Source organism: Canis lupus, chromosome 22 (genome assembly GCF_048164855.1).
Source record: "Canis lupus baileyi chromosome 22, mCanLup2.hap1, whole genome shotgun sequence".
Classification (NCBI taxonomy): Eukaryota; Metazoa; Chordata; class Mammalia; order Carnivora; family Canidae; genus Canis; species Canis lupus.
In genome coordinates this window covers 45,430,728-45,454,999 of record NC_132859.1, presented here as the reverse complement: position 1 = coordinate 45,454,999, position 24,272 = coordinate 45,430,728, and the positions used below count along the sequence as shown (strand labels likewise).

At 37.4% G+C, this 24,272-nt stretch overlaps 1 protein-coding gene across 7 annotated transcripts in view; it reads left to right on the top strand.

The window, feature by feature from the left end:
- GOLGA4 (golgin A4) overlaps positions 1-24,272 on the top strand; it is a 123,931-nt gene that overhangs the window by 39,515 nt on the left and 60,144 nt on the right. For 4 of the 7 annotated variants that reach the window (XM_072793389.1, XM_072793388.1, XM_072793393.1 and 1 more), the window contains 8 exons: positions 4,698-5,012; positions 8,353-8,400; positions 10,063-10,119; positions 18,428-18,526; positions 19,072-19,201; positions 20,548-20,735; positions 21,032-21,115; positions 23,209-23,356. In XM_072793389.1, the coding sequence (XP_072649490.1) occupies positions 4,698-5,012; positions 8,353-8,400; positions 10,063-10,119; positions 18,428-18,526; positions 19,072-19,201; positions 20,548-20,735; positions 21,032-21,115; positions 23,209-23,356 (1,069 nt within the window). The remainder of the gene's footprint in view (positions 1-4,697; positions 5,013-8,352; positions 8,401-10,062; positions 10,120-18,427; positions 18,527-19,071; positions 19,202-20,547; positions 20,736-21,031; positions 21,116-23,208; positions 23,357-24,272) is intronic. The other 3 variants (XM_072793394.1, XM_072793391.1, XM_072793395.1) reach the window with 2 other exon arrangements.

Below are 24,272 nucleotides of genomic sequence, written 5' to 3'. Positions count from 1 at the left end.
CATAGGAGGGGTTGAAAACAGGCTCTAATGGGGGAGACAGGAAGGAATTAAAGGTAACTCTTGTGTGTGTATGGATTTCTCCTTCTCTAATCCCCTTCAGTTTTTTTTTTTTTTTTAATGAACTGTAAATCTGCGAATGTCTTTTGTATCAGAAACCTGACAGCAGTTGTCATCAGTGGGAGTTCAGTTTTTCACATATCAGAAGGCCTGAGGATTAAGGGTCCTTCTTCCTTTAGCATCTTGTCCCTGCCACATCCTTGCCACTGCCTTTCACTCTCACAATTAATTACAAGTTGGCCTTCAAGAATTGCATCTTCATTCTGGACAGGAGGAAAGACTGAAGGGGACAAAAGGCATATTCCTATTTGTAAAGAAAATAATACCTGTCCTAGAAGGTTCTTTTTTTTTAATTTTTATTTATTTATGATAGTCATACAGAGAGAGAGAGAGGCAGAGACACAGGCAGAGGGAGAAGCAGGCTCCATGCACCAGGAGCCCGATGTGGGACTCGATCCCGGGTTTCCAGGATCGCGCCCTGGGCCAAAGGCAGGCGCCAAACCGCTGCGCCACCCAGGGATCCCCTAGAAGGTTCTGTTTTATAGATTTCCACTTAGTGTAAATTGTACAATAGTGTACATTATTGGCCAAACTTAGTCACATGGCCCCCTCCTAGATGAAACAGAGTCTGGGAAAAGCTAATTTAATAAACTAATTGAATAAAACAAAAAACTTAAAAAAAAAAAAAAAAGCTAGGGGTGCCTAGCTGGCTCAGTCGTTGGAGCATGTGACTCTTGATCTCAGAGTTGTGAGTTCAAGCCCATGTTGCTTGTAGAGAGTACCTAAAGATAACAAAAGCTTAAAAAACCATTCCTTTAATTGAAATATATCACAATATAATATATACTGAAAAGTATGATATATGCATTATACAATTTTCTGAATTTTTACAAACCAGTTAAATACACCTTTGTAATCAACATTCCAAGTAACAGAAATTACTAGTATCCCACAAGGCCTTGTGCTCCTTTCCATTCCTCTCTTTTTCCCTAGGGTAATTACTGTTCTGACATTTAGGTTAATTTTGCCTATTTTTCTTTTATGATTTTATTTATTTATTCATGAGAGACACACAGAGAGGGAAAGAGGCAGAGACACAGGCAGAGGGAGAAGCAGGCTCCATGCAGGGAGCCCGATGTGGGACTCGATCTCGGGACTCCAGGATCATGCCCTGGGCCGAAGGCAGGCGCTTAAACCGCTGAGCCCCCAGAGATCCCCTAATTTTGCCCGTTTTGAACTTTATGTCAATGGAATAAAAGTGGGTACTCTTGTGTCTGTCTTCTTTTGCTCAGTACTCTGTGAGAGTCCTCTGTATTGTGGTGGTTGCAAATCATTCTCATTGCTGTCTGGTATTCCATTGGTGAACAGACTGCAGTTATCCATTCGGTGATTCATCAGCATCAACAGTAGCTTCAAGTTTGGGACTATATTGAATAAGGTTGCTATAAACTTTCTAGTGTTTGTCTTTTGTTGAACATACAAAAGACATATTTCTATTGAGTATATACTTAGTAGTGAAATTGCTGACTCAGATTGTGTACATGTGTTTAGTTTTAGTAAATACTGACAAATAGTTTTCCAAAGTGGACTGCTCCACATCCTTATCGGTACTTGGTATTTTCTGTAGTTTTAATTTTAGCCATTTCTGGTGGATGTGTGGTGGTATCTCCTGTGACTTTAATTTATATTTGGGAAGGTGAATGTTTTTACCTGGGTGTATTGTTATTCTGAACAAAACTGGGGTCCAGTGGAAAAAAAGAAAGAGTAGATATCAGGTGGTAGCCAGTATATATTATTTACCTTAAGCCGGTCATACTTCGGAATACTGTATATGTTTTGATTTATTACTCCTCACAACTACCCCATGAAGTGAGTGTCGTTGTTATCCTCATTTTACATATGAGGAAACAGAGGTATAGAAGGTTAAGTAATTTGCCCAAGGTGTTATTGCCAGTAAGTAGTAGAGCTAAGACTTGTCCCAAGACGTGTGGTTTCATAGCCTGTGCTTTTAGCTACTGTATCATATAATCAGAAGAGTCTGCTACATAAGCTTGTGTATGACATTCTTATTTGTAAGTTTGTCTTTTTAGTCTCCTTTCTCTGTTAATAATAATTGTTAGTTTATGAGGTATTTGCTACATTTTAAGCACTTTGTATGTATTAACTCATTAGTCCTTGTGGCATCTATATAAGGTGGCTGGTATGATTATCATCATCATATAATTATTTTTATCATTCCCGTTTTGCAGAGGGAGAAATAAGACTAGTGAAGCTACTTGGTCAAGGTCACGTAGAGCATAGTGGTAGAGCACCCTTACTCGACAGTCCACAGGCCGAATCACTACACTCAAACATGTTACTTCCAAATATAGCAGAGGTGGCAGTTAGTAAGTTTATCAGCTCTGCAAATACATGTCTTTGACATTGTTTATTAGCTTCTGGCTGACCCTAAAACAACTATTTCTAGTGTTATTCAAACTTGTTTTACCTGTGTGTCCAAGGGCAACTTACTCTCTGTGTGAAGTGAAAAGCACTTTCTGCATAGGTTAGAAGTGACTGGTAATGGAATTCAGTAAAGCATTTCTTAAAAGTTTTTGAGCGTGAAGGTCTCTCCTCTCCCTCAAGACTTTCTTCATCCCCTCCCTCCAGTATACAGGTAAAACTTACACGTTATGAAAAAAAACTAGAAAGTACAAAAATATATAAAAATGAAAATAAAAACCACCTAAAATTTTACCATGCAGAACCACTCACTGTTAACTTTTGATGTTTCTTTTTAATGACCTGATTCTAAGGGTGTGTGTGTGTGTGTGTGTGTGTGTATAAATAAATATGTTCAGACATATGTATACATATCACCCTATGTGTGTATATATATATAATATATATATATGTAAATTGAAAAGTAGATATAATTGCTTTAAATCAAAATGAGTTGACAATATGTATATTGTTTTCTAACTTGTTTTTTTCTATTTAATAGTATGTCTTGAACCTCCCTTCATATAGTATAGTTTACATAATGTATCCTCTACTGGGGTACATTTGGGTTGTTTCTGGTTATTTTTTTAAAAGATTTTATTTATCTATTCATGAGAGGCAGAGACACAGGCAGAGGCAGTCCCATGTGGGACTCCCAGGACCTGGGGATCACCACCTGAGCCAAAGGCTCAACCACTGAGCCACCCAGGTGCTCCTGGTTGTTTTCAGTTTTGACTATTATAAACAACCTGTGATAAATCTCTGTGTATATGAAGGGGCTGGAGCATGTTATCCCCTCTTACTTACTCCCACCTTGCCTAATACTATTACTAAATCTCTAGAATCCATAAGTAAAGTATTCCTGGTTTGAATAAGAGAATCTTTTTGCTTTCCTGTAATATTGCCCACACATGACCTCAATCTCCCCTGAGTATTCATTCCTGGCATTGCTGAGATGTTGCAGGTGACCCTGTGGCACTAATGAGAATGAGTTTGTAGGAAACACCTGTTAAATACTGACTGCTGTCACCTGAACAAAATAACGCAGTTTAAAGCAGCTCATTTACATTATTTTTCATTGTTACTATTCAAATGAACGTGTTATTCTAATTAAGGTAACAGCTCTTATTACTGTTTCTTTTTTTTTTTTTTTTCTTATTACTGTTTCTGACATCAGACTTGTTGATCTGTGCAGAGGGATTCTAGCTTAGACTTTTCGATTGTTGTGTATGATTTTTTAATGCATATTTTTATTTCCAGTAGACAGAATGGTAATTAGAGCAGAGCTGGATATCACTAGTCAACTCTGCCTGGCATTCTCTTACTGAACAAAGTGGGCTCACAAATCATTACCCTCACCCTTCTCCCATTCCCCTCTTTTGTTGAATACAGTGATGAAGAATTTAGTACCTGCATACACACTAAGGTAAAGCTCACTTGACTTGAGCCACACATTTCACACTTCATAATATATACCCCCACTTTAGGCATTAGGTATATACTGGTGATACAGATACCATGGCTTCCAAGGATCTTACGGAATCCTTGGAAGATGGATGAATGAATGTGGAGATGAATCCTCACAGGTATGCTGAGAAAACATGACATCCTTCTTTTTTATAGATGTACAAACTGAAGGGAATTGACCTAGTGAAGCTGTTGCACTGCTTGGTGACGGACCTGGGACCTATACCTGAAACCTCTGACTTGAGGTCCAGTGCTTTTTCAGAAATAAACAAGTGTCTCTTGTTTTGCAGAAAACAATGTATTGGGCAACCCGGGTGGCTCAGCGGGTTAGTGCCTGCCTTCAACCCAGGGCGTGATCCTGGAGATCCGGGATCGAGTCCCACATCGGGCTTCCTGCATGGAGCCAGCTTCTCCCTCTGCCTGTGTCTCTGCCTCTCTCTCTCTCTCTCTCTCTCTCTCTCATTCTGACTATCATAAATAAATAAATAAATAAATAAATAAATAAATAAATGTGTGATGGAAATAAATAAATAAATAAAATCTAAAAAAAATTAAAACAATGTATTATGTAAAATATCAGGAATGTAAATTTAATTTGTTAAGAGCTTTTAATAGATTATTGATGGTGATGGGGAATCCTGGAAGTCTAAATGTGCATTTTAATTACATATTTTGTTGGGTTTTGGTTGCAGTCAGGTGACACACAGTCTTTTGCACAGAAGCTCCAGCTCCGGGTGCCTTCCATGGAATCTTTGTTTCGAAGTCCACTAAAGGAATCTCTCTTCCGATCTTCTTCTAAAGAGTCTTTGGTACGAACGTCTTCCAGAGAGTCCCTGAATCGATTTGACCTAGACTCCTCTGTGGCCACCTTTGATCCATCCTCTGATATGGAGAGTGAGCCCGAAGATTCACTCCCTCATTTAGACAGTCTCAGCAAAGAACAGTTGATTCACTGGTTGCGAAGAATGGAACGAAGATTGAATAGCTACAAAGGAAAATGTTCTGAGGTAGGAGCATGACTTTTTTGCCTATATGAAAAGTTTTCCCCTTATTCTCTGATTCATGTTACTGTATGGGTTTTACTCATCGATGCCTAAACTGTCAATTCCCTAGATACGCTGATCACTAAGGGAGGGTAGTCTATGGCATTATCTAGTTAAAGATTTTCTGGTGAACAGAAGCCCTTTGGCAAGACATTTAGTAAAATTTTTGGGAAGATCATTGTCTATAGCTTTCTGGTTTGCACGTTTTGTGCCCTCCTTTTTTTCCCCATCCCCTCTCTCCTGTTGCTTAGACACTCAGTACAAAGTGCATCATCTTTGTTCCTCACATCCTCTCCCTTGTTCATCTTCTAAGTGCTGTAGGTCCAAAATGACCTTTTCTGCCAACCAGATTTCCATCACTACTGACTCCAATTATGTTTTAGGTAGTCTGATTTTCTGACTCATTGGGTTCACTCTCATTATACCTACATTTAAACTTTGCCTCAAATGAATCTTTAACTGCTAAACCTCTTGAGGATGATGCTGTCTGTGTAGTCTAAGAGAGGAAGTAGTCCCGCCTCATCTCTCTTTTCTGTTCTTCCCTTCGGGCTGAATTGTATTAGTTCCCCTGTGTAGTTAAACCAGTTCTTCTTCTGGAAAGCCTTTCTGGAGGGAGTTGCACATGGATTTTTTTTTAAGACAATGCATAATGTTTTATTGTCTTAATAATTTGTGAGTCAGCATTGCTGTTAACTTTTAATAAGTAATAAAATTCAAAGTTCATGTATAAAGTTAGCCATAACTTCTATATCCAATTATGGCTATAGTCTGTGTAGTTTTACCCTGTAGCCAAAAATAACAGAAACCCCTAAATGAAACATACAAAATATCTTTTTAAAACTATAGAGTACTGACAAAATTGGAAGGAATTATTACACTAAAATCTGTCAGTTGGCTGGAATTTTAGAGATATAAACAGAGCATTAAAGCCGTCTACCTCAGGATGCCTGGGTGGCTTAGTTGGTTAGGTCCCGACCTTTGGCTCAGATCATGATCTCAGGGTCCTGGGATAGAGCCTTGTTTGGGTCTTCCTGCTCCGAGTGAAGTCGGTTTCTCCCTCACCCTCTGCCCCAAGTTCCACTTGTGCATGCTCTCTCTTTCTCTCTCTTAAATAGATAAATAAACTCTTTAGAAAAAAAAATCCATCTATCTCATGAAGTACTTGTGGAATCAGGTAACTTTTTCCTTTAAATTTATTTTTCGTTTTTTAAAAAAGATTTATTTGAGAGAAAGTTGGGGTGGGGGAAAGGGAGAGGGAAAGAATCTCAAGCAGACTACCTGCTGAGCACAGAGCCAGCAGGGCTTAATCTCACAACCCTAAGATCATGACCTGAGCCAAAATCAGAAGTTGGACGCTTAAATGACTAAGCCACCCAGGTTATCCCATTTATTTTCTATTTCTATCCAAGTTAATCATGGTCCTGAATTTGTTGTTTAGATTTATGTCATTTTACTAACTTACCCATGGCTTTCAAGTTTGAAGCTGGGGCAGCAGTATAATTAGTGTTTAAGTGTGTAAGACACTGTGCATTTTATGTTTATAGTGCCATTGAATTTTACATTGTCTCTGTGAAGTAGATATTAATTAGCTCTGTTGAGTAGCATAGGAATTAGAGACTCTTAGAGACTTAATCATAGATCTAAAGTAATGTGCTTAAAGTCACACAGGTAGCGCTTGACAAACTGTGGATTTGATTTTAGGTCTTTCTGGTTGTTTCCACTCTTCTGTGGCACCCCAAGTTGAGTCATGCAGCTGATTAGGGATGAAAAGAGCACGTTATAGTCTTTGTCAACCTACCCTGCACTGTAGGTAACCAGGATAAAATAGTGCTGTGAGTGACATCTAATTGTTGGTTACTCTGCCACTTCTTCTACTCCGCAGTTTTTGAGTACCATTTTCTTATCTGGCAATAAGAATGCCTATCGTAAGGTAATAAGAGGAGGATTGTGGTCTTTGGCAGAATTTTTTTCTTTATTGCTAGACTCACCTTCCATTGCTGCCTGCCTCTCAACTCAAGACATCAGTAGATGTGTTTAGAGGCACACAGCAACCTTCCAAGGAGAATGGCGAGGCTCAGAATAAGGGAGTACTTCCTCCTAAAGCTGTAGCTTATGTCTTCAGAGTCCTCTTGGGCTTCTCAAGTAGGGTCCAAATAATTCATTGGAGCCATGCGCTTATTTTTCTTTTTCTTTTTTTTTTTTAAGGTTTTATTTATTTATTTATTCAGAGAGAGCGAGAGAGAGGCAGAGACAGGCAGAGGGAGAAGCAGGCTCTGTGCAGGAAGCCCGACATGGGACTCGATCCCGGGTCTCCAGGATCACACCCTGGGCTGCAGGCGGCACTAAACCGCTGCACCACTGGGGCTGCTCCATGCGCTTATTTTTCATATGAATAATGCTATATAATTAATAAGTTTAAATATTTGTTAATCCATAATTTCATCAGGCTGTGCTAGAATGTTTAAATATTCTATTTAATTAGGTTAGTTAAACATTCCTTTAGGACCAGAATTACCAGTTTTTATCTGTTAGTTATAAGTTCCTTTCCTCAGATTTTTACCCAGACCTTTAGAGATGAATGTTATGGTCTATAATAGCCCAAATAAAAAAATCACCTGATGAGCTTGATAAATAAACATGTGTCTGTCCCTCCTTCCCCGAGGTCACATTCAGTTAGTTTGAAGTGGGACCCCAAAATTTGTCTAACTAACAAGCTCTTAGGGAATGCTATTGCTGTTGGTACAGGTCTATGACTACAGTTTGAGTTGAGTAGTTTCTTGCCTTTAGGCAAGTTGGCTCTAATCTCTACCCCATTCATAATTAAATACTGAAATTAAAAAAATTATTTATTTATTTGAGAAAGCAGGCAAATTATTTATCTGGGGCCGCAAAGGGAGAGGGAGAGAGAGACTCTCAAGCCAACTCCTTGCCGAGCATGGATCCCAACAGAGGGCTCCATCTTACCACCCTGAGAACATGACCTGAGCCAAAATCAGGAGTCAGATGCTCAATTGACTGAGCCCCCCAGGTGCCCCTAAGTATTGAAATTTAAAGATGTATGTGTCTGAGGTGAACTCAAGTACAGATTTAATATCTTTATTTATAGAGTCAAGTTACATTTTATTTTTCAGAAACATATTCTTAAGTTTTTTTGACTGTGTATGCATCTGACTAGGTTGAATTATCTATAAAAGGATTATTCTGATTTGTGTATTTTTTGACTTTCATAAAGATATTTTAGTAGAGTCTGGAATAATTTATATAGGAATGACTGATGTTATTGGTGACTTTGTCTTTATTTTAGTTTGTTATAGCTTATCAGACTCTTCAGAGAGAGAAGAAAAAGCTACAAGTAAGTGATATATATCTTGGCTGTGATACTGATTCATACATATTTTTAAAATTAGTGTCTTATAGTATGATAGTTCTGACCCTCACTTTTAATAATTCTCCATGTGATCCAGGCATTTAACCTATTTTACTACCTGGGGTTTTAAATAGAGTGTGTGAGAAATTCCAGAGATTTTATCTCTGGTAGGGATGGGCTTTTTTTGAGTTTTGGAGCCCTGCAGTGTTTAAGAGGTCTGGATTTAAGACATGTTTGCCTCTTTCAAACTTGCTTTCTGGTGTCTCAGTCTGTGGGTTGCATCTTTGTTTTAGTGATAGAGACATACAACCTTCTAAACTTTCCCTTCTATTTTTTTTTAAAGATTTATTTATTTATTTATGATAGACATAGAGAGAGAGGCAAAGACACAGGAGGAGGGAGAAGCAGGCTCCATGCTGGGAGCCCAACGTGGGACTTGATCCTGGGACTCCAGGATTGTGCCCTGGGCCAAAGGCAGGCGCTAAACCGCTAAGCCACCCAGGGATCCCCTCCCTTCTATTTTTGAAATACCTGCAGACATCTCTGCTCCTTATCATTCTACCAGGGTCCGAACACAAGCATCCTCTCTCTTTTTTCCTGAGGCTGCTGCTTGTAAAGCTCTTGGTCATGTATGTGGAAAGAAAGGAAACCATTGAGCTCTTCTGGGTATCCCACCTCAGCCCCACTGTGTCACCCTGTTCCGTGGCTAGACATTTCCCACCAGGTATTTCAGGTGATAATTCACAGGTCAGAGCTAAGGGGAAGTATCCACTCCACTTCAAACACTGCCATCAGTTTGCTATGATATGTAAATATTATCATTTGGAATCATGCATTACTAATTTCTGCTTCTGTCCTGTCTTGAGAAGGAGAATAGTGGCTTATATTGTTAGGGGATAGCATTCTGTATCTCTGTATGACTTATCCTAAACATTTTAAAATCTTTTAATGATAAAATACATAGAAAATCATACACAAAAAAATATAGTCTTATTTCTTTCAGTAAAAGTTATTTAAAACAGTTTAGCATTTTGTCCCATCTAAAGACACTAATTGAATAACCAAAAAGTTATTTGTAAAGTAACTTGGTAAAATTAATTTCCTGATGTACATTATTTTAATATATTTAATCTGCCATAAATAATAATTTCCAATAAGTACAACATTAAATTTTCTGGCTTTGGTCTGGAGTACAATCAGTTGGTTCAGAATGGTAACAGTAGTTTTTATTGCTGATTCAGTGTTCTCATTATCCATTAACAAGTATAAAAATTAGGTTATTACAATTAGAGTTTTTAGTTTGTTTGACAATGTTTTCTTAAACATGGGGTCTTTTGAAATGGAGGTTAGCTCTTATTTATTCCATTGTATTATTAATGTTCTATAAATTAATACCCAAAAGTTCATCTTATTCCTATGGTATGGGAGCACCTTGCGTGTGTTTCTATAAATTGTCTCTGGATTTTTATTTCTACATGCATATAATTCTACCACTAAGTGGCAGTAGAGAACTGTGGTTGCATAGTCCCAATTTAAAGGATGTTGAAGATCAAGTTCAGTGACTTGTGCTCTTTTTTACTTTCTTTTCATTACTATGTCATGCAGTTCTTTAAATTAGCTTTTTTTTTTTTCTTTTTAAAATTAAAGGGTATATTAAGTCAGAGTCAGGATAAAGCACTTCGGAGGATTGGAGAGTTAAGAGAGGTAAGTCATGGTGATTAATACTTTGAGAATTTAATCTCATTTATCAGAACTCTTGTTATTTGTTGGGATAGTTTCATATACAGTTCTTTAGTTATAGTAAAAACCAACCAGGCCATTCTGTAAGACCAGAGATTGCTTCTTACAGTTTTTATTTGTGTAGTTTCCCTAAGATATATGCTGGTAGAATTTATGACATAAGAATGCCTTTATTTAGCAACAGAATATCATTTGCCAGCTTGACAGTCAGTGGCAACTTCCGAGGCTAACCTGTCTCTTCTGTTAGGCATTTCAGGCTCCTTTTTGTTTTTCCTAACCAACAGTTTTAATAAAATTAAATAAAAATTATGTTCATGTAATATTTTGGGGGGGGTAATTTTAACAATGAAATATTAGCAAATACTTACCATTTTTGTCCTGTCCTGTCTTGAGAAGGTTGGAGATTATTGGCTTATACTGGCTAGGGGGTTGGATTCTGTGTCACTGCTATACTTTAACAGTTTGAAATATTTTAATTGTAAAAATATTTTAGTTATTAAGGTATAACAAATATAGAAAATCATGCACAAAAATATATAGCTTATTTGTGTATGGTAAACACTATTGTAACCACCACCACGGTCAAGAAATAGAATATTGCCAGTCACCCTGAAAGCCCCTTTGTGTTTCCCCAGCCAGTAATAGCTCCTCCCTTTCTGCAAAAATAACTACTGACTTTTGTTGTACTTCCTTGTGTCTTTTTAAGGTTTTATTACTGAAAAGTGTGCCCCTAGATACTACAGTCTTGCCCATGTAAAAATTGTTTTGATACAACTTTTAAGTCTCCTTAAATCTGTACATCCCCGCCCCCTGCATCCCTTTTCCTTATAGTTGATCTGTTGAAGAACCTAATGATAAATTAGAAGACCCAGTATTATTCATTTGCCTATTCCAGCACTGTAAAACAATACTTGTAGAATAACAATACTACCACCATTAATTATGATTACTGAGATTAGTTAATAAATTTTTATATACTATTCCTGGTTTTCCACCACTTAAAAAATTTTTTTCCATATCTATACTGTTAGATCATAAATCATTGCATATGTATTTCCCTTTAAACCCTTGTGAAAACTCTCTTAGGAGATGCCTGTCAGAGCCATGGATTGACAAATTTTAATTTTTTATTACCTCCCACTTGTGTTAGGTTTCTTTCTTTTTTTTTTTAATAAATTTATTTTTTATTGGTGTTCAATTTACCAACATACAGAATAGCACCCGTCATCCCGTCAAGTGCCCCCCTCAGTGCCCGTCACCCATTCACCCCCACCCCCCACCCTCCTCCCCTTCCACCACCCCTAGTTCGTTTCCCAGAGTTAGGAGTCTTTATGTTCTGTCTCCCTTTCTGATATTTCCCACACATTTCTTCTCCCTTCCCTTATATTCCCTTTCACTATTATTTATATTCCCCAAATGAATGAGAACATATAATGTTTGTCCTTCTCCGATTGACTTACTTCACTCAGCATAATACCCTCCAGTTCCATCCACGTTGAGGCAAATGGTGGGTATTTGTCGTTTCTAATGGCTGAGTAATATTCCATTATATACATAAACCACATCTTCTTTATCCATTCATCTTTCGATGGACACCGAGGCTCCTTCCACAGTTTAGCTATTGTGGACATTGCTGCTATAAACATCGGGGTGCAGGTGTCCCAGCGTTTCATTGCATCTGTATCTTTGAGGTAAATCCCCAACAGTGCAATTGCTGGGTCGTAGGGCAGGTCTATTTTTAACTCTTTGAGGAACCTCCACACAGTTTTCCAGAGTGGCTGCACCAGTTCACATTCCTACCAACAGTGTAAGAGGGTTCCCTTTTCTCTGCATCCTCTCCAACATTTGTGGTTTCCTGCCTTATTAATTTTTTGTGTTAGGTTTCTATTGCTGCGGCAGCAAATTACCACAAATTTAATGGATTAAAACAACACAAATCTCAGAATTTACTTAGTCAAATTAGTCTTACTTGGCTATAATTAAGGTGTCAGTTGGACTGTTTCTTAATGAAGGTTCAGAGGGACAATCTGTTTCTTTGCCATTTTCAGCTTCTGAGGCTGCCATGTACTCTGATACATAGCTTCTTTCCTCCATCTTCAAAACTATCAGTGTTACATCTCTGCCCATTCTACTATAATCATTCCTCCCCTTCTCTCTGAACTCACTTGGGAAAGGTTCTGATTTTAAGGACCCCTGTAATTAGATTGGGCCCACACAGATAATCCATGATAATCTCCTTATTTCAAGGCTCTTAATTTGATCACATATGCAAATTCTCCTAATATGCTCCAGTTTCGGGGATTAGGACTTGGAATCTTTGGGGTTGTCTTCTATCTAACATGCTGCTTTTAATCAAGACTATAATCAAAAAAAAAAAAAAAGACTATAATCAATAAAATGGCTAGGAGACAGCCAATAAGGGAAAGGAGGAGAAATAAGGGGTCTAGAGGCCATATAGTAAATTCTTTTTTCTTTCTTTCTTTCTTTCTTTCTTTCTTTCTTTCTTTCTTTCTTTCTTTCTTTCTTTCTTTCTTTCTTTCTTTCGTAAATTCGTTTTGGTGCGTATCTATAGTATTTTTGTAGTAGCTAAGATATATTTCTGAGCCATAACCCTGGTTCCAGTTACATGAAGAGAGATTTATTCAGTAATATATATGTAAATACTACACAGATAAATGAGGGTCTGGATATTTTAAATTTTGTTCACAAAAAGATTTCCTCATCTAAATAGTATAACCCATAAAATCATGATTAGTATTTAAACATTCAGAGTGCTGTAAGTCATAAAATGTTTTGTTTCTTTGGAATTAAAGCCTGAATAGAAGTTACACACCATTTCATTAGTACCTTATTGACTTATACTGGGCAAAACAGTATAATGTTCTTTATTATATCAAGCTATTCAAGGTAATAGGAAGGATGTTGGGTTTGAGGTTGGTGTCGAGGAGAATAACTATCATGACTTCCAGTGCTTTGACGAAACCTCAGATGTGAGGTCTTTTGACCAAATATGTACAATTTCATATTGTTGGAACATTCACTGTATGCTTGGGGGTCACAGCTTTTTATGTTGGCTGTGGCCAAACTAGGAAAGAAGGCTAATGTAGTTTTCTACAGAAATTATGATTCCATGAAAGATTTTGAGGAGATGAAGAAGGCTGGTATCTTTCAGGGTGTAAAATAATTTAGGAATGTAAAGAATTTCTTTGGGTTGAGTTTCATGGAAGTTTGTCACTAACCTTTGTTCCTAAACTATGAAACATAAATATTGGGTTATGGAATGGTTTCCCTTTATGAGTAAACAACCAATAAATACTGTGGACAGTAAAAAAAAAAGAAATTTTTTTTTTTCAGAAAATAGTCCTTAGTACTTTATATCTTCCTCATGTTGTTATGAGTATATGCATGAGTAGAATCCATGAACATTTCTCCTAATATTTTATGGAGATATATTATATGGATAATATATAATATTATATGGATATATAATACTTATATATAAATAAAAATTTTATAAAATATTATATATAATATTTTATGGAGAACAAAACAATTCCATATAAGCAAATATTGTGTATTATGTCAAATTCTAGCATAATGGATATTTGTTAATGAATTAAATGAAGGAAAAAGGTAAACAAAAACATTTCTAATCTTGATTTTAGGGGGGGATCTCTCTATTTCCTGGATCTGAATGCCTGTTTCCCTTCCCAGATTAGGAAAGTTTTCAGCTAGAATTTGTTCAAATACATATTCTGGCCCTCTGTCCCTTTCGGCACCCTCGGGAACACCAATTAAACGTAGGTTTTTCTTCCTCAGGCTGTCGTTTATTTCCCTTATTCTATCTTTATGGTCTTTTAATTGTTTGTCTCTTTTTTCCTCAGTTTCCCTCTTTGCTATCAACTTGTCTTCTATGTCACTCACTCGTTCTTCCACCTCATTAACCCTCGTCGTTAGGACTTCTGGTTTGGATTGCATCTCATTCAATTGATTTTTAATTTCTGCCTGATTAGCTCTAAATTCTGCAGTCATGAAGTCTCTTGAGTCCTTTATGCTTTTTTCTAGAGCCACCAGTAGCTGTATAATAGTGCTTCTGAATTGGCTTTCTGACATTGAATTGTAATCCAGATTTTGTAACTCTGCGGGAGAGAGGACTGTTTCTGATTCTTTCTTTTGAGGTGAGGTTTTCCTTCTAGTCATTTTGCTCAGTGCAGAGTGGCCAAAAGCAAGTTGTACTTGATAGAAGCGCGAACTCTTCTCGCTGTAGCATTTCAGCTGTTCTCTCTTTAATTCTCAGGCCGAATTCATAGATTTTCAGGATAATTTGAAGGTTTTCTAGGTAATTTGGTGGAGACAGGTGATTTGGAGACCCTACTCTTCCGCCATCTTGCCCCTCCTCCCATTTCTAATCTTTACCCTGTAATTTACTTAGCCTGATTTGGAGTCTTATAACATCAACAGATATTAAATAGCAGTATCTTACTATGAGAAGGTAATTGAACTGTGAAAATTATGAGCTCATCTAAGATGATAGGGTTCTCTGATTTCCTTTTAAGGCCAGTTAAATGTGGAATTAATGTAGACATTCTTAGCTGTTTCCTCCTTTCTCTGTCCTTTTGTCTGTGCATGGTATGTTCTTTTTCTAGGCTTACTCAAATGCAGTTCATTATAAACAGCTGCCGTTCTCAAAGCTAACTTCAGGGAGGAAGAGTTCTTTTGCAGTTTGAAACACATCTGAACATAATGGGTAGCACAGGGCTGAGATAAAAAATAGTGGAACAGTTAATGTATTTGATACATTCTACTTATCAAGATATTTCTCTCAGGACATAATCAGAAAGACCTTGTAAATCATATGCATAAAAATCTTAATTCTAGGGTACTCAGTTGGTTAAGCATCTGCCTTCAGTTTGTGTTTTGGTCCTGGGATCAAGCCCCTCTTTGAGCTCCCTGCTCAGTGGGAAACCTGCTTCTCCGTCTCCCTCTGCTGCTACTCCTGCTTGTGCTCTCTTGCTCTCTCTCTCTGTCAAATGGAAGAATAAAATCTTTTTTTAAAAAAGTTAATTCCAAAGTTTGCCAAAATTTGGAAGCAGTCTGAATGGCCAAAAATAAGAACATTATTGAATTAGTTGTTGTATTTAGTAATATTATATAACCATTTATTATTATTGTACTTAAAAGTTCAAATAGTGTAGATATACACTAAAAGTCTAATCACAAGAAATTTAAGTAAGAAATGACTCTAGATACTAGGATCCAGGATAGCTAGTGAGATAGCCAGCCTGTGGACTGTAGTCAGAATAGAAGTAGATAGTTCTTAAGTTCCTTTGTAACTATAGCCTTTTTTTATTTTTTATTTTTAAAATTTTTTTTGTAACTGTAGTCTTGACTAATTATGGAGTGCTTATTGGTAGAATAGGGTAAGGTAGAAGGGGGAGGGAAAAGAAAATATGCTGTCATTTTATCCAAGTATTTTTTATATATGAAAGAAAGGGGGAGATGGAAAACATTTAAAACCTGAACACCATCATATAAATTGAGGAATTTTTGTTGGCTGTTAGGGATGGCATGTAACAGAGTTTGGTATGGTAGGATGTAGAAAATTATTTGGAAGAAATGAATTTTAAGGAAAGTAAAGGATCACATTACTATTAAAGAGATGTGTGGCTGTTCATACTAAATAATTGGCCTCTGCAAAGTCATGGAGGACAGTATATTCCAGACTTCTGGATTTCATGGACTGAAAAATTACCTTCCAATTCCTTGGGGGAAAGGAGAATTGTTGTAGAGCTGCAGACTTTTTTTTAAAGACTTACTTATTTGAGAGAGAGAGGGAGCACAGGCGAGTGTGAGCGTGCATGCCCAAGAGCCAGTGAGCGCTTATGTGGGGGAGGGCAGAGGGGAGTATCTCAACTAGACTCCTTGCTGAGCTGAGCTGAAACCAAGAGCCTGAAGCTCAACCAGCTGAGCCACTGAGGTACCCCAGAGCTGCAAACTTATTTTTTCAAGTAAGGACATTGAGAGTAAGAAACCAGATTCTTTTATTGTCATTATTTCATGAAAGAAATACTTTTTTTTTTTTTTAATTTTTAAGTAATTTTTACATGTATCTCACAACCCCAGGATCAAGAGTCACATGTTTTTCCAACCGAGGCAGCCAGATGCCCTGACAGATTTTTTTTTTTTTTTAAATAACAAGATTAGGAAGGACATATTCTCAGAATAAAGGACAGTTGTTTAAATAAAAGAAAAACTCTCTTCTGTTGGCTTTCTGTTTGTTTTTTCACCATGGATCAGTGAAGACTTCATTCTGGACCTGCCCTGATTCAAAGACTGGCATTTGGAGACTACTGCTGTGGGAAGAGTCAAACCAGGAGTCTTTATTGAGAGGAACAGTACAAATGTGATCTTGAAGCAGTGTAGGTGTGGGGGTGAATAGAGGACAGTTAGTGCTTTAGTATTTTGAAATTAGTAAATTTGAACTATGCAAAAAGAGGGCATTGCTGTAAGTCTTTGAAAATATTCTTTGGCCGTGGAAGGAGCCTCGGTGTCCATCGAAAGATGAATGGATAAAGAAGATGTGGTTTATGTATACAATGGAATATTACTCAGCCATTAGAAACGACAAATACCCACCATTTGCTTCCACATGGATGGAACTGGAGGTTATTATGCTGAGTGAAATAAGTCAATCGGAGAAGGACATTCTATGGTCTCATTCATTTGGAGACTATAAATAATAGTGAAAGGGAATAGAGGGGAAGGGAGAAGAAATGGGTAGGAAATATCAGAAAGGGAGTCAGAACATGAAGACTCTTAACTCTGGGAAACGAACTAGGGGTGGTGGAAGGGGAGGAGGGTGGGGGGGTGGGGGTGACTGGGTGGCGGGCACTGAGGGGGGCACTTGACGGGATGAGCACTGGGTGTTATTCTGTATGTTGGCAAATTGAACACCAATAAAAAATAAATTTATCATTAAAAAAAAGAAAATATTGTTTGGGAAAATTTTCTAGCAAATGTGTAAGGGATGGATTAAGTCAGACTTGGGGTAAGATTTCTCTCTAGAAGGCTCCTGAAGGAAATTAGTCATTGAAATTATAAAGTTCTGCACTGTGGTTGTAGATGTAGAAAGAATAGGACTTAAACATCGTAGAGAAAGCAGTAAAAATATATTAGTTATACGTAGGGATCAACAAAAGTAGGTAAAATGTGACTTTGAATATATTTTTTTAAGATTTTATTTATTCATGAGAGTCACAGAGGGAGAGAGAGGCAGAGACACAGGCAGAAGGAGAAGCAGGCTCCATGCAGGGAGCCTGACGTGGGACTCCATCCTGGGACTCCAGGACCACGCCCTGGGTGGAAGGCAGGCGCTAAACTGTTGAGCCACCCAGGGATCCCCGACTTTGAATATTTTGAGCTTAGGAAATTAGAAAAGTTAGGAATCCTAAAAAAATAGAAAGGTTTTGATTGTATGTCTTGCATGTACCAGATTGTAATCTCTAGGATTCTGTTGGAGTACATATAAGGAAGAAGCACCAAGGACACAGGACTGAACCCAGAGGAATAGATGCCCATAGAATCTGTGAAGCAGGTAGAGGAAATTAAGAGACAGGAGTATAGACAGGAGCCTGAAGCCCCAGAGAGCGAGCATCTAAACTGAGGAATTATTGGTGACTGGTATAATAGAGAGGTAAAGGTCATTGGATTTAGTGAGGAAGGCTCATTAATGATCTAAAGAAAGTAGCTTTTTGAGTAATTTCAGGAACTTGAAAATTTTCTGTTTGTAGTTCAGTCTTTTCACTTTACAATTAAGGAGGCTTCTGACTTTGGCTATTGACTGCTTTCATGTATTGGGAGGAGGAAAGCTCTATTGGCTATGGCTGTTTGGTATAAAACAATGTAGTTTTAGATCAAGTGCATATAAGATAGCACAAGTCATAAGATGGCTGAAAGTAGGATAAAGTTTTTTTCTTTATCTTAAGCAATTGTTTTATCCTCTCTGCATTATTATCATCACTGAGCAGTCATTACTGCTCTAAAAATACACTTTCTCTTCTTGGATCTCAGTTTTTTTAAGGAATAGAATTCATGTCCCAATGGACAAATACTAATGTTTTACCTATTGATTCTACTCTAATTATTGTTGCTGATACCTCATCTTAAGAAAAATGCAAATCTGGTTTGATCATGTTTTTAAACTTTGAAAACTTCAAGTTTATATTTTTTTGCTTTTTACTGAAAACTATTTATAAAATCCTTTATGTTTTAGGAGCTCCAAATGGATCAGCAAGCAAAAAAACATCTCCAAGAGGAGTTTGATGCATCTTTAGAGGAAAAAGATCAGCATATCAGTGTTCTCCAGACTCAGGTAAAAGATTAAAATAAAAAGAGCGGAATTTTTGGGTAAAGAAAAATTACGGGGGTTTTGATGGGATATCGCAATAGGTTCCAGATGTTATAAAATGGCCTATTTTTAAAATTCTTGCTTTTGTGTTATTTTTCAGTATAATTTTTAAATTTACTGTATCTTTTGGCCAACTATAAATGAAAATAGCAAATATAAAAATCAACTACACTGGGAATAAACATATTATTTTGGTCCTCCCCTCCTCCCAGTATATTGAAAAAGAATATCCTTTACTCTGTCCCCTCTATGTTTTAAAGAAAGTACTGCTGTAATTTCTCATTTTATTTTTTTAGGGAGAGCACATGTGGGCTGGGAGAGTGGGGGGTGGGCAAGGCCAGGAGAGAGAGAATCTTAAGCAGTCTCCCTGCTCAGCATGGACCCAGAGACAGGGCTCAGTCTCACAACCCTGAGACCGTGACCTGAGCCAGAACCAAGAGTCAGACACCTAACCTGTTGAGCCACCCAGGCGCCCCTCATTTTTTTCCTAAGGCACATTTCTTTTTTAGGTTTCTCTGCTGAAACAGCGGTTACGGAATGGTCCAATGAATGTTGATTTACCAAAACCATTCTCTCCGATGGAACCACAGACTGAAGACATCTCTAAAGAGAACATAGACAGTGATATAGAGCCAGTAGGTAAGCTTCATCTTGTCAAAAAGTTAATTTAAAAACTAGAGGAGGGGATCCCTGGGTGGCGCAGCGGTTTGGCGCCTGCCTTTGGCCCGGGGCGCGATCCTGGTGACCCGGGATCGAATCCCACGTCGGGCTCCCAGCATGAAGCCTGCTTCTCCCTCTGCCTGTGTCTCTGCCTCTCTGTCTCTCTCTGTGTGACTATCATGAATAAATAAATAAAATCTTTAAAAAAATAAAAAAATAAAAAATAAAAACTAGAGGAGGATGTTGACAGTTTCCAGGGCATGACTGAGGGAAGGGGTGCTGGGAGGTGTCTAAGGCAGGAGGGTCCTCCAGGAAGATGCAAGAGTTTTGTTGTTTTGTTTCTTTACTTGTTATTGTTCTTCAGAACAAAGCTAAGTAATTGTTTTAAGACTTGAAAGTCTGTGAGCACCACATTTTCATTGTAATTAAAATTCATTGTAGTGTTCACTTCAGCAGCACATATACTAAAATTCATTATATTACACTGTTTTATTGATAACAGTAGCTAGCTTTCATATAAACAGGGTCAGTATTGTTTAAGAGTAATGAATTTGCTATTTTCATTGTTTGGCTATTTCAGTTTTTAAGTAATATTGCTTACATATTTCTACATTCAAAGATTTCTATATTTGCTCTATTATTTGTTTTCTAATTAGAAAGGAAGAAACAGTTAAATTTTGTCTAAAAATCCAGTTATAGACCTCCATACTCTTTGAGGCTGTAGGTACATGTATTCAGTAAAATTCCCGTTTTTTTGTTTATTGGCTCTTTCAGAGGTATTTGTGATAAACTTTTAGTCCAGCCTGCACCAGAGCGAGGTGCTGAACAGCTAGCTATCTGTCTGAGCAGCCAGCCTAGAAAGGGTCCTGAAATTCCCTTCGGGGTATGAAAACTTAACTCATAAGTCATAAATGTGTGGAGAATGCAGAACTCTCAGGGACAGATTAGAATGCAGTGGAAAAAATTCTTGATTAATCCTTTGGAGATGGGAGCCAAGGACACATAGGGCACTTTTGAATAACAAAAGATGGTCATCAAACTGTCTTTTGAGGGTGGATTCAGTTAATGTTAGTTAACTAATGAGTGTTTTGTGCCATTTGGGGTAGGCACTCCCTCAGATTCTTCAGATACAGATCATACACATGGTGAGAGTTGAGGTTGGGAAGGATACCTCTCCCTTCTTGGTCTGGCTCAGAGGATAGCAGAGCATTGGGGTGGGGATGCACCCCTGTGTACTGACAGAGGAACTGTTCCCAGAGAGCCGTTCTGTTCCTTACTGATCATGTTCCTCACTGAACACTGCCTGTGCTGCTTATTTTTGATAGTGGTAGATGGAGCTTCTGCTAAAACACTGGAAGTACTTCAGCAGAGAATTAAGAGGCAAGAGAATCTACTGCAGCGTTGTAAGGAAACAATTCAGTCACATAAGGAACAATGTGCCCTATTAACCAGTGAAAAAGAAGCCCTGCAAGAACAACTAGATGAAAGGCTTCAAGAACTAGAAAAGATGAAGGTAAAAGAGCAAATGTGTTTGGTGTACTGTAACCCTGTAAAGCTAGATCCACAGGCTCCAGCGTGGCCTGCACTTCCCTCCTCCTCTGCAGAGCCTTCCCCTTCTCCATAGACAGCTTGGAGAGGACTCCCAAGTGCCCTGGGCTTCATAGCACTTACACCATCCTTTTCAGACCTCCTATATACTTTGCTCTTATTGTATTGAGAAGTATCCAAATTAGATTAAAATGTTTATAGAGTTCTCATATGAGGAGAAGCTTTATTAGAGATGGAAATGAATTTTTAAAATTTTTTTAGGAGCTTCATATGGCTGAGAAGACTAAACTTATCACTCAGTTGCGTGATGCAAAGAACTTAATTGAACAGCTTGAACAAGATAAGGTAAACCAATAAACCTTATGATACTAAAATTTATCAGGGGGCCCCAGAATTCACTTTTGAAAGCAGTTAGAAGCATTCAGGCTTATGCTTTCCAAAGTTATTATTATAGCTGCTTCCATGAAAAATCTTTTTGTTGTAATTTTGAAATTTAAATAACAATTAGCATTCGATGTGTATCATGTAAAACTGATTCTCTGTGACTTTTTGATCCCAGTCAGCATTTTGATTTCTAGATTAGAATAATGTTGCAAAAGAAATCTGTTTACAGTACCTAACTATTTTCTAGAGAAAAGAATTTTTTATAGCTAAGGCATTACTGAATGTGAATGATATTAAATATTATCTTTAATGGAAGCAGATTAGTCTCTCAGATAAATTACCTAAATGAAGAAGTGGTAGTGTATAGATTAGTATAAATAGAAGTTTCTACAATTGAATTTTGGTATATACAGGTGAGATTGGCAGTGTAGAGTTGGACCAACAGCTATGGCTATGACAGCAGAGGCAACTGAAAATTCATTGGCAAGCGCTTTTAAGTTAAGTCTTTCAGCCCCAAGTTCTTGGGTTGGTTCCTTTTCTAAAGCAGCTCCTAGTTGGTTCACATCGTCTACCATTTTCTTCAATAGGCTACTTTACAGCTACAGTATTTTAAATGGCCATGCAATTAAGGACATGTCAGAGATGTTCTGCTTTTGAAATGTATTAGCAGTATTTTCATGCTATGATGTCATTTTGTTAGATTCTACTCCGTATACTTCATGAAGGCCCATTTAAAAAAGTGAACCCACCATGCAGCTTCAACAGTTAACATCTCAGGACTAATGTTTTATCTGTACATGCCCAATCCTTATTATCCTCAACCTAGAATTTACTTTGTTGTAGAGCAAATCCAAGAAATCTCATAATTTCTTACATAAACATTTAGGTGTATTTTTTAAATAAAAGACTTTTTATAGAACTGTAATTGCATTATCATGATCATCTCTAAAACTTTCATAATTTCTTAATACTATCGTCTATCTAGTTAGTTTCAGATTTTGCCTTTTGTCTCATACGTTTTTTTCCCATTTTGATGAATCAAGATCTAAGTAAGTTTCTTTCATTGTAATTGGTTGATACGACTTTTAAGACTTCTTTTAATCTATAGGTTCCATTGCCCTCTTTCTCTCCATGTCTCTTTTTCTCCATTGTGATTTGGTTTTTGAAGAAACTGAAGGTCAGCGATCTTGTTTGAAATTTTGTGTAATCCCCACTTACCTGGTTTTTATCTGTCCACTAAAATGAACCACCTGGAAGAGTCATACCCTAAACCAAGATGTGACAAACCCTGAAAGCAAAGTAATAATTTGAAGATCGTAAAATAGCTGTCACAAAATCTTATTTCAAGAGCCAAGTCGAACCATCCTGTTTTTTGTTAGTTGCAAATGTCTGATTCAGGATATAATATTTATTCCTTTTCCCTCTAGTGACCCTCATTTCATGTGTACATTATCCAGAGAGTTGGAGGACAGTAGCAATTAGCAAATTGGAGGAGTGGGGGTGCCTCACTGACAGTAGTGATGGGTGGTGGTGGGACCAGGGACTGTCACAAGAGAAAAGAGAAAAAGCAGGTATACCTGTATCACAGTCTTAGCCCATCTTTGTGGCAGCAGTAACCTTCCACCTTCAGTAGCCTTTGAGGCTCTCCCCATGTTCCAGCACAGATTATGGTGGCCCTGAGCCAAGTACAAAAGGCTATATTTTGTTCATTATAAACTCTTTACTAAGATAGGGAAAATTATAGCAGACATTTATAGTAAGATTATAAAATAAGTCTTTTAATTAAAATGTGTTTTTAATACTCAAAAGATTAAACTTACTATTAAAATAGTTTTTCATATTAATAACCCTGATCTGCCAGGTAATCAGTTATTATAGTATATAGGATCGTATAGAGTGCAGAACACAGACTTCAATTTGTGAAATACTAAAATAATTCTTATTTTGTACTTAGTAAGAAATAGTATGTTTTCTGCCTTTTAAGTAAGTTTATATATGCTACTGATGATGCAGTTTTGTTATGCAAACGCTTTAGTACCTGCGCTTCTGTTTAGGGAATGGTAATAGCAGAGACAAAACGTCAGATGCATGAAACCCTGGAAATGAAAGAAGAAGAAATTGCTCAACTCCGTAGTCGCATCAAACAGATGACTACCCAGGGAGAGGAGTTACGGGAACAGAAAGAGAAGTCTGAAAGAGCTGGTAAGAATTCAAGGGCTATTTGTTTTATGTTAGAACTCAAAAGTCATGTGAAGTGCTTGACCAACCAACATTTAGAAAAATTAGTTAAATATTGATACTGATACAGAGATTCTGTATAAAATACTGCACTGTTCCTTAGGGGAGGCAGGGGCTGGTGAACTATGGCCTGTGGCTGAAATCCAGCCTATGCATAGCCTATTTGTAGGACTCTCAATGCTTTTTTACATTTTTATGTAGTTGAAAACAAGAAGAATATGTGACAGAACATACATGTCCTGCAAAGCCAAAAATATTTACCATTTGGCCCTTTCTAGAAATGTTTGCCGACTACTGCCTTGGAGTATCAAAACTTTTGGAACTCCCCAAGTAGGCACAGTGTGGTGCATATTAAATAAAGGTCACCTTATAGATAGATATGCTCTAGGGTAAACAAAAAGTGTAAGGTAGAGTATTAAAAAAGTATAAGGTAAGCCATTTAACGTAACAGATTTATGTTTTGTCACAATAAATGCTAGGCTGTGAAAATGTGGAGACCAGCATAGTATTCCACAAGGTACGATGCTGAGTAATGCCAGTAAAGGGAAGAGAGAGCAGAGTGAATGAGCATTTCAGGTTAGTGAGGGTCTGAGTTTTGACTTAGGCCTCAAGGAATGAATAGAATGGGCCTAAGCAGAGAAGTGGAGGCAGCACGTATTTCAGTTACTATGAGGTCATCAGCAGGCACAGTGACTAAAGTGATGTATGAGTCAGCTGCAGACAATTCTTGCTCAAGTGGAAATAAAGTTGAATCATGAAAGAGCTGACTTTTAAAATCTTAAAAGGTGAGTTGTTGAGCTTAGACTTGGGTGTACAAGACAACAGAAAACCAGTAATAGGAAAACATACTGTGATAGAAGCTAGTGTTTTATGTAAAAAA